The following is a 9,209-nucleotide window of genomic DNA, read 5'->3' as shown; positions in this document are numbered from 1 at the left end:
GGAAATCTTCCAAAAGGAACTCAATTGTCATAAACCCCCCTCCCCAGGAGCTCATCATCCAGGGAAGATGTACTATTGAACACAGGAGAGACTACAGGTCAACACCAGAACCAGATGAACTTTAACAATCACACCTCCCATCTGTCTTCTAAGGACCCATTCATCTTTCCTAAAAATCACTTGTTCTCCCTCAAGAGGCCTTTGTGGCCACCTCTTCTTTTCCTATTAAAAGGATATTTAAGCCTAAATTCTAAAGCCAACCTCGCTGAGCTATTCATTTCCCCCTGGGTATCTCCCATGTATACATGAGGTAGACATACTATAAACCTGGTTTTCTCTGGTTAATCTGTCTTTTATTACAGGGGGTCTCAGTCAAGAACTCAGAGAGGTGGAGGGAAATTATTTTTCCTCCTCTACAAAGACATGAAGCACTGTAGGTTAAGATGTAACGATGGTATAAACAGGTTAACTCAGTGACGCTGGTCAGGGTTTTTCTAGAGTCTGTATCCACCGCCAGCTTTCCTCATCTCTTTGATGATTCTGGATCTTCTCCAAGCTAAGATGCAGAGAATACGTGTATCCATCGCCAGGTGAGGCAGACCCAGGAAAAATCCCCGAGGAAAAGTATCACAGGAAAGGCAGGGGTTGTGCAGGAAGCAAGGATTCCCAGGTGTCTTTGGAAGGAGGGGAGGAGTGGGGACTGGAAGTTTCTTTATCCTACAAGTCCCTTGGTCAGATGACTCTTGGGCATCGATGGCAGAGTGAGGGTGGGTTTCCACACAGAGGCAACAGGAGTCACTTAGAAGTTTAACCCAGAATCCCCATCAGCTTGAATTCAGGATGACTGAGTCCTTAAGGCTGGAACTTAGGACCCCTGGGCTGCCCCTGACATTGAACACACCAGACTAAAAGTCCCCCAGACTTTTCAGCCTATCTCGCCCTTAATCGGCATAATCTTGGTTAAATCACCGTGTTCCTCTCCTCCCCCTCACATTCACAGATGTTTACAGAAAAGAAGTTCAAGGAGATTAAGTCACTCATCGAAGATCCCAGAGCCACTAAGTGCCACGCTCTATCCCAAATCAGTTCTGCCAAACTCCAGCTAACTTCCCCCTCTACTTCTTTATCATTATTGCCTCTTTCCCTTCGACAAGCAGCATGATTTTTTTCAAGCAGCATGATTACTTGGTCCTTGTCCTTATTTGAAAAATATATACGCAGATAATGCTGCAGTTAATAATGTTGTGATTCTGTTGAAAGGAGTTTCTTCCTCTGTGCTGTTATTTAGGACCACTTTGCATCCTCCTTCATCCATTCATTCATTCATGTATTCCCTCCTCAGATAAGTGTCTAGAAACACGTAGGGTGTGGAATGAGACTGAAATCAAACAGGACTCTGGAGCTCTCCTGGGTACAAAAGCCCCTCAATGTCCCCTGTTTCTTGTTTGTAGGAAAAAAAAAAAAACAAAAAACAAGTTTTGAGTCTTCTAGGCCTTCCCCAAGTTCCAAAGAGCAGGCTCAGCAGTTAATAGGCTAATATAGTCACAAGACTCCTAGTTCCTCCTGAAAGGCTATAGATAACAATCTGATACACACCTCTCAGTTCTACAGAAACTAAGATCCACCCACCCAGGTGGATGATAGTGACCACCTGCTGACCACAAGCATGTAGACCCCAGACTAGCTGGAACCAGAAGGTTGAGACTCCGGGGACATCGCCCTGTTACTTCACCGCCAACCAATCAGAAGAAAGTCACACAACCTGAAGCCCTCATTCCAAATTCTGCCTTTAATTCTTCCCCCAAGACTACTGGGGAGTTCAGGTCTTTTGAGCAGCTCGCTGCCCATTCTCCTTGTTTGGCGTCCTGCAATAAACCTTCCTGCGCTCCAAATTCCTCACTGGTGTCGGGCACACAAACTTGGTTTCGACCATAAGACCCCTACATGCAGGGGCCAATATTTAGCCAGTAACCCCAGGAAGGCCACTTGCAGCTAGTGTCCGTTCTGACTGGCTTCACCGGCAACTTGCAGGGTGTTAAATATTTGGACTGTTTTCTCTGCCTATCTGCCAGGGTAATTGCATGTGTGTCCCCGAGGACTCTCAACTGGAATTGGCACTGCCTCAGGCTGTGAAGCAGGGTGGGGCCTGGACCGAGTCTGGTTGTCAGGACACAGGGACTCAGATCTGGCCCTGCTACAGTCCTTGCGCACCACACGTTCCCTGGGAATCCATTTCTCCACAGGAAAATCAACATACAGCCTGGTACCACTTTCGCAGAAGAAAACAGTATGTGTCCATGAGCCTGGGTTCACACAAGGAGACATGTCTGGAAGGATATATACCCGCCTGATCACAGTGGTTATTTGTGGGGAATAGAACTGGGTGAAGGAGGACCTTTTCACTTTATCTAATCTCTTGACTCTTCATTTTCCATAACAATCATTTGTTGTGATTTTTAAAAGTGAATAGCTAGAAAAGTCCTAGTTGTTCCTGTTTTGCAGGAAGTCACACTTTTTATCCCTGGTCCCACGGGGGCCTTGACGTCTGACTCAAGGCTGTCCTGCCTGTGTGTTCCTTACGCTGCCTCTGAACAACCGGGGGATGTGAGGGCTGAGCACCGTTTGACCCTCTTAGTCCCCGTGTCTCGGCCAAGGCTGCCCAGGGCTGGTAACAAAACATCGTCACGATTTTCCTCGCCCTCCTCTTGCTGGCATCTGATCCACGTCAGCAAAGGCTTAGCCACCATTCAACCAAAGCATGCTTATCTTCTCTTGTATCCACTGCCATAAAACACCCACAAACCTGCCCAAGGTCCTGGGAAAGAGCTATCACCCAGCGTGATACATTTCCAGTTGCTTTCAATTTATGACTTGAGGTGTTTGTTCCTAAGTCACAAGCGCAGAACGTGGGAAAGCAGTGTGATTACTTGTCCCTGTCATAGGAAGATACACCGAGGGGGGGGGCGGGTGGGAAGCTTTACTGCTTTCCCAGAGAACGGGAATTTGCTTCTCTAGCAAATTCTCCATCCTAAACTACCTTAGGATAAATAAATGACACTTTTTGATCAAAGAATTGCAAACATAGAGATCAGAGGGAACCACACGGTGGTAGAAAGAGCACTAGACTTTGGATTCAGACCAACTTGGGTGCGAATTCAGACCTTAAACAAGTCACTTAACCCATTTCACTGAATGAACACCCTATTTTGTGCCAGGCAACTTGCTGGGCATCTTACATCCAATAGCTCAAGCCTGAAGAGCTTTGTATTGCTTTCATCATGTAACAGAGGAGGGAAGTGGGACTCAGAGAAGAAAGCCACGCTAGTGGGAGGGCTCAGCTGCTGCAATGATGGAGCCCAGACTCCAGTTCAGATCTTGAGATGTCAAGGCCAGTACCTATTCTTCCAGAAATTACTGTCTCTCCCGTACACGATGGGGAGAAAAGACCTCTGCCCCAACCACACCACTGCAAACAGGTGTAACCAGGAGTGATACCACAGGGTTCAGTGATCCCACATGCCCTTTCCAGGAGCCTTCTTTTTTTTTTTTTTTTTTTTTTGCGGTAAGCGGGCCTCTCACTGTTGTGGCCTCTCCCGTTGCGGAGCACAGGCTCTGGACGCGCAGGCTCAGCGGCCATGGCTCACGGGCCCAGCCACTCCGCAGCATGTGGGATCTTCCCGGACTGGGGCACGAACCCGTGTCCCCTGCATCGGCAGGCGGACTCTCAACCAGTGCGCCACCAGGGAAACCCCCAGGAGCCTTCTTGAACCCCAAAAGCCCTAGGAGAGACAAAAATCAAGAAGACCCTGACAATGAATAGGAAGAAGAAGCCCTGAGCCCAGATCAGTGGATGGAAACTGTGCTTTGGCATCAGATGAACCTGGATTCAAATGCTGCCTCCCCTGGGTACCTAACTGTGACACTGGGTACTTTCCCTGACTTCTCTGGGCCTGTTTCCTAATGTGTAAAAAGAGACTGGTGAGATCTTAGAATGGGATTATAAAGCACTAGCTCAGGGTGTCATTTAGAGCAGCTGCTGATCGCAGGGGGACAGGGGCCCTAGAGAGCTCCAAGCAGATGGAAGAGGAGAAAAATTCTTGGGCCCTGGACTGTTTGTGAAGTGTGCTAAGCCCCCTGGAGAAGCTCTGTCCTGCCCATATGTCAGGGCTGTGGAACACTGGCACAGCCATACTTGATTTTTCTTTCTTTCTTTTTTTTTTTTTAGAGCTGCCCTGAACCTGCTCTAGTCCAGAAAGGGGCTCTTTTCTGTAATATCTGCTGAAGGCCCACAAGGAAATCAGCCTGGAGTGAATGTGACCTCCTAGACACAGTGCCCACAGGTCAACTGGGGAAAGGCCCCGTTTTCCTGGGCTACTTCCTCACCGAGGCTGAACTTGACACTTGGAATAATAGGACCCTAACTGCGTCCAGTGGCCAAGAGAGAGGTGGAGACTGAAATACCAGGTATTCAACAGATGAGGTTGGATTTCCTTCGCAGAGATGAATTCAAGAGGGCCTTCGGGCAATCCGCCACTCTAATTTACTCTTCCCGGACCCAAAGCCTGGAATTAGTTTCACTCCCCTTGCTGCTTCTGATAGGAGACCTGCCTGCCATTCTTTCCTCTGAAGACTTCAGGAGAGGAACCTGGGAGGGGCTTGAGGTGGGCTGAGTCACTGCCTTGAGGCTCACTTAGCATCGGCTCCCAGGCTGAGAATTCCCCCTCTGCGACCCCAACCCTGGAGGAGCTAAGGCGCAGCAGGCTGCCCAGGTGAAGCTCTCCTCCAGCCATGGCCCTGTGCCTTACCTTGCGCCCTTGCTGTTCCTCCTCTTGGCCAGGTGCCGTGTGATGGGGGAACAGAGGGCGCGGGGCTTCCAAGGCTGCAGGCAGACCCTGAATGTGTCCGTGCTGGGGGCGCTGCCAGGAGGCGGCTGGGACAACCTGCGCAACGTCGAGCTGGGGCTGGTGCTCGGGAGAGACTATTCGCAGTGCCTCACCACCGAGGACGGCGAGTACCTCATCCCAGACCGCGCGCAGGTGGTCCCGCGGCGGGAGAGTATAGTGGAGACCCGCACGGAGCTCATCGACCACCGGGTCAACGACACTGACACCTGGGGCGCCTCCATCAACGCTGAGCTCTCCTTCCTCCCCGACCTCAATGGTAAGTTCTCCGTGGACTGCCAGAACGTCAGGAAGTACAGCCTGGAGTACCAGACGGTCACGACCAGGGTGCAGATCCGCCATGTTATCTACTCTGTGAAGGTCCCGGAGAACCCCAACTTCCAGCCCGACTTTCTGCGACATCTGCTGACCCTCAGCGACCACCTGGAGAACAACCAGACCCGGGAGGCCAAATACCTGGCGGAGATGCTTGTGCTTAGGTACGGCACGCACGTTCTCACCGACGTGGAGGCCGGGGCTGCCTTGGTGCAGGAGTACCAGGTGAGGCGGGAGCTGGTGGACAGCGAAGCCCGAGACAAGATCAACATCACGTGCGCCGCCTCAGCCTTGTTCTTCCACGCGGTCAACGCTGGGGATGGCGTTTCCTGCAGGTGCAGAGCCGGCTTCTCCAGAACCTCGGGCGGAACCCGGTGGCCTCCAAGATGCACAGCCACGGTGGCGTGCCCTTCTACCCGGGCATCACCCTGCAGAAGTGGCAGGAGGGCATCAGCAACCGGCTGGCGGCCATCGGTAGGTCGGGCCCGCCCCTGCCGGTGCTGCTCCAGCTGGAGGCGCTGCCCGAGCTCCCAGAGGCCCGGGTGGCGGCCGCGCGTGCGCCGGGTGGCGGCCGCGCGTGCGCTGGGCCATCCACCGCTACTACGCGGTCAACACGCGTCCCGGATGCTTGAAGCTTGGGGCTCCCGTCTTCGACCCCCAGGCCAATGTGGACGATGGTTCTTGCGGAGGCCGCTGCCGCGCCAACTTCAGCTTCGGCGGTGTCTTCCAGGAATGCGAGGCCGTGTCCGGGCGGCGTGCCGATCACCTCTGCCGGGCCTATCATATCCCGAACCCGCTCACCGGCAAAGCCTCTTGCCCGGCCAACTACACGGCCAGCGCCCGGAGCGGCGGGCTGAAGACGTGGAGCGAGGCCGGTCCTGAGTGCCGGCAGCACTGCCGAAGGTGCCGGCTCTTCTTCCGATGCTGCTCGAAGGTGTGCGCCACCCATGAGCATCGGAATGCCGTGCGCCTGGCTGCCTCCTGGTGCGCGCCCTCGGGGGCCTCCCTGCCCACCACTGCGGGCCTCCTCTTTGGAGGCCTGTATAGCCCAGGCAACCCAAACCCGCTCACTGGGTCCCAGGCTTGCCCCTCCCACTTCTACCCACTGACACTCTTTGGCGACCACAAGGTCTGTGTCAGTAGCGACTCAGAGCTGGGTACAGCCCAGGCAGTCCCCTTTGGGGGTTTCTTCAGCTGCCAGGCGGGCAACCTCTTGGCTGGCCTTGTGAAGGGCCAGAGCCCTGGGCTCATGAAGGAGGTGTTCTACGAGGACAGCCCCACGGATTTCCCCATGAAATGCCCAGCAGGGTACAGCCAACACCAGGCTTACCTCAGCCATGGCTGCCAAATCCTCTGCTGCCTCAGCGCTGGGGTCCTCTTGGACCAGCAGCAGGCAGCTGTTAGGATGCCCCCAGTTATTCCCCGTCCCCCCTTGCTCGACAGAAGCAGCACCCCCAGGCTCTCTGTCCTGGTTGACTCCAGTGGTCAGCGGGGCTGGGTGAGGCTGCAAGGCTCTGACCGCTGGCAGCAGGCCAATATTAATGACCCATGCCTGTCAGCCAAACTCTTGAGCCAGGCTGGCTTGGGACCCAGCGTGGGGGCCATTGTTGGCTCCTGGGTGGGTGCCATGGTGGCCTTGGTGGCTCTTGCTCTGGGGGTAAGCTGTGGCTTCGGGTTCTATAAGAAAGGGGGTCACAGGAGGCTGCAGGAAGGCATCCTGACAGAGGAACAGAGGGCCTATGGGGCCACAGAAACCACTGAGAGCCCAGCTCGGTCTGAATGCGTACAGAATGACAAGAATTCTGTCTCGACTTTAACAAAACAGGACTGCTGCATCATTGCTAGTCAGAGCTCTAGCCCCTTCTGTTTCTTCTACTGCCTAGGTAAAAAGATGTAAGATACCTAATCATAGAACTGGCCCCACTTCCTGAAGGTACCAGGACTAAACTGTACTTCCTCAAGCCCGCCTCCAAATCACCTAGCCCAAGCTCAAGTCCTGTAGCAACCTCTCCCTAACGCCCTCTTGCTGAGAGACGCCCCATTCTCCTTGGTGTGCTCCCATGTTGGGCGCCTCCCTTGTTGCAAGGAGCCAATAAACCCAACTTTGTTCAAATACAGCTCTATTCCTGGTGTTCTCTGCTGGAGGGGTGGGCGAACAGGGGAGACAGAATCAGCATTGACCCCAGGACATATTATGTAGCTTTGAAGTTAGAATTTTTTTTTTTTTTGTAACTGTTATAAAATTCATTCTGTCCATTTGTTTTCCCAGAATCATTGCCTTGAACCCAAAAAGTTTCCTCTTGGGCTTGGTTTAACTCAGAGGGTCTTTTTGTTTTTTGTTTTCCAAATAGGATCTGACCTACTTGTGGATGATGAAATGAATTAAGTTGTAATCAGCAAAATTTTTTTAATGACAGCAAAAAGTACATTGCATGAAACAGCTATAATAATTATTTTGTGAAATAGGTTAATCACATAAAATTGCCCATATCCAATATATATTTTTTTTTTTTTGGCCATGCCATGCAGCTTGCGGGATCTTAGTTCCCCAACCAGGGATTGAACCCTCAGCAGTGAAAGCGCGGAGTTGTAACCACTAACCACTGGACTGCCAAGGAATTCCCTCCAATCATTTTTGATTCACCAAAAAATGTCAGTTTTGTATGGTTTATATGGGATCACAATGTAAGATGTGATACAAACTATCAAGATATGATCACAGTCAAAACACTGGAAAGTCAAGGGAAAACTTCCACTCTTCCATTTCATTCTATGTTCCATGAAACTTAGCTTTGGAAAACTAGAGTCGTCACCCCCAATGGAAGAGTTTTCCCTTTGGAGATCCTGTTTCTCTCAAGTACACCAGAGTACATTTTCATTCTTTAACCCAAGGCTGCAGTCTCTTGGGACCAGTGTTCAGTTTTGCAACGTTCCTAGAACACAAGCCTCATCGCAATTTAAGCCCAGAGTGTGGGTCAGTAGTTGTCACAAGGACAAACAGGGTGTCACATTAAACCCTAAACTTGGAACCACAGAGCATGCAGGACCTAACCCAAATGGGCCCCTCATGTGTGAATTTTAGAGCCAATTCCAAAGGTAGGTGGAGAGACCCTAGGGAGCTGGCAAGTGTGGCCTCACAGGGTTGACAAGACCCCATTTCCATGACCTGAGTGACCTAAGTGAGTCATTTTTCTTCTTGATGTTTCATCTACTCTGGCTACAACTTGGAATATATCAGGATCTTGATGAGATAGTGCAAACTCTGAGTCCTGAGAGGAAGAGGCAGTTGAAATCCAAATAACTCTAGATGTTTGAGATCATTTCTCCTACTGGTCTGATACGGGCACATTGGAGCCGACTGTGAGCTAAGAACTGACCGACTAGTGGCTCTCCTGAGCCTTCTCCAGACTCATGGTCACTACCATTTGTAGAGACTTTTTCTGTTTTCCACAGAACTTAAGGTAGATAAGTAGTTCTTATGCTATGGATGAGGAAATTGAGGCTCACAGAGGTTGACTTGCCCACAGTCATGTGACAAATAAGAAGAATCATAATGGCTAGTGCCTACTACGGATTTAGAATTCATTCTTTGCAAAGATTACTTCATTTCATTCTTTGCTGAGCACAGTAGTAAAGCTATGGGCTTGGTCTGGGTCAAATATGGGCCTCTGGAAATCCCTTGTGCCTCAGTTTGGTCCTCTATAAAATGGGGTTAGCATGTTAAATTCCTAGGTTACTTGAGAAGATTAAATGAGCTAATGGATGCAAAGCACCTTGGAACAGCCTGGCCTTTCTAAGTTTGAAATTGATGACACTAACACTTTGGGATCTTATTTGCCACTGCTTTAAGAGTGGGATACCAGAATCAAATCTGACAAACTGGGCTCAACTCCCAGCACAGCTGCTAACTAGCTCTGTGATTACGAGAAAATTGTCTCACCCCTCTGAGAACTAATCTCATCTATAAAGTGGGGATAATCATAAGACTGATGT

General features: G+C 51.0%; 1 protein-coding gene across 1 annotated transcript; it reads left to right on the top strand.

The window, feature by feature from the left end:
* Positions 1-561: 561 nt before the first annotated feature.
* LOC309965502 (macrophage-expressed gene 1 protein-like) lies at positions 562-7,113 on the top strand (the record flags this gene model as incomplete). The annotated part of the gene is given in 6 exon segments (XM_082845016.1): positions 562-590; positions 4,695-4,770; positions 4,774-4,803; positions 4,806-5,544; positions 5,547-5,752; positions 5,755-7,113. Coding segments are annotated over 6 exon segments (2,439 nt in total).
* Between the last annotated feature and the right edge of the window lie 2,096 nt (positions 7,114-9,209).

Source organism: Leucopleurus acutus (genome assembly GCF_964270905.1).
Source record: "Leucopleurus acutus genome assembly, chromosome: 8".
Lineage (NCBI taxonomy): Eukaryota > Metazoa > Chordata > Mammalia > Artiodactyla > Delphinidae > Leucopleurus > Leucopleurus acutus.
Note: the sequence above shows the minus strand (reverse complement) of the source record. Positions and strands in the feature narration are given on the sequence as shown.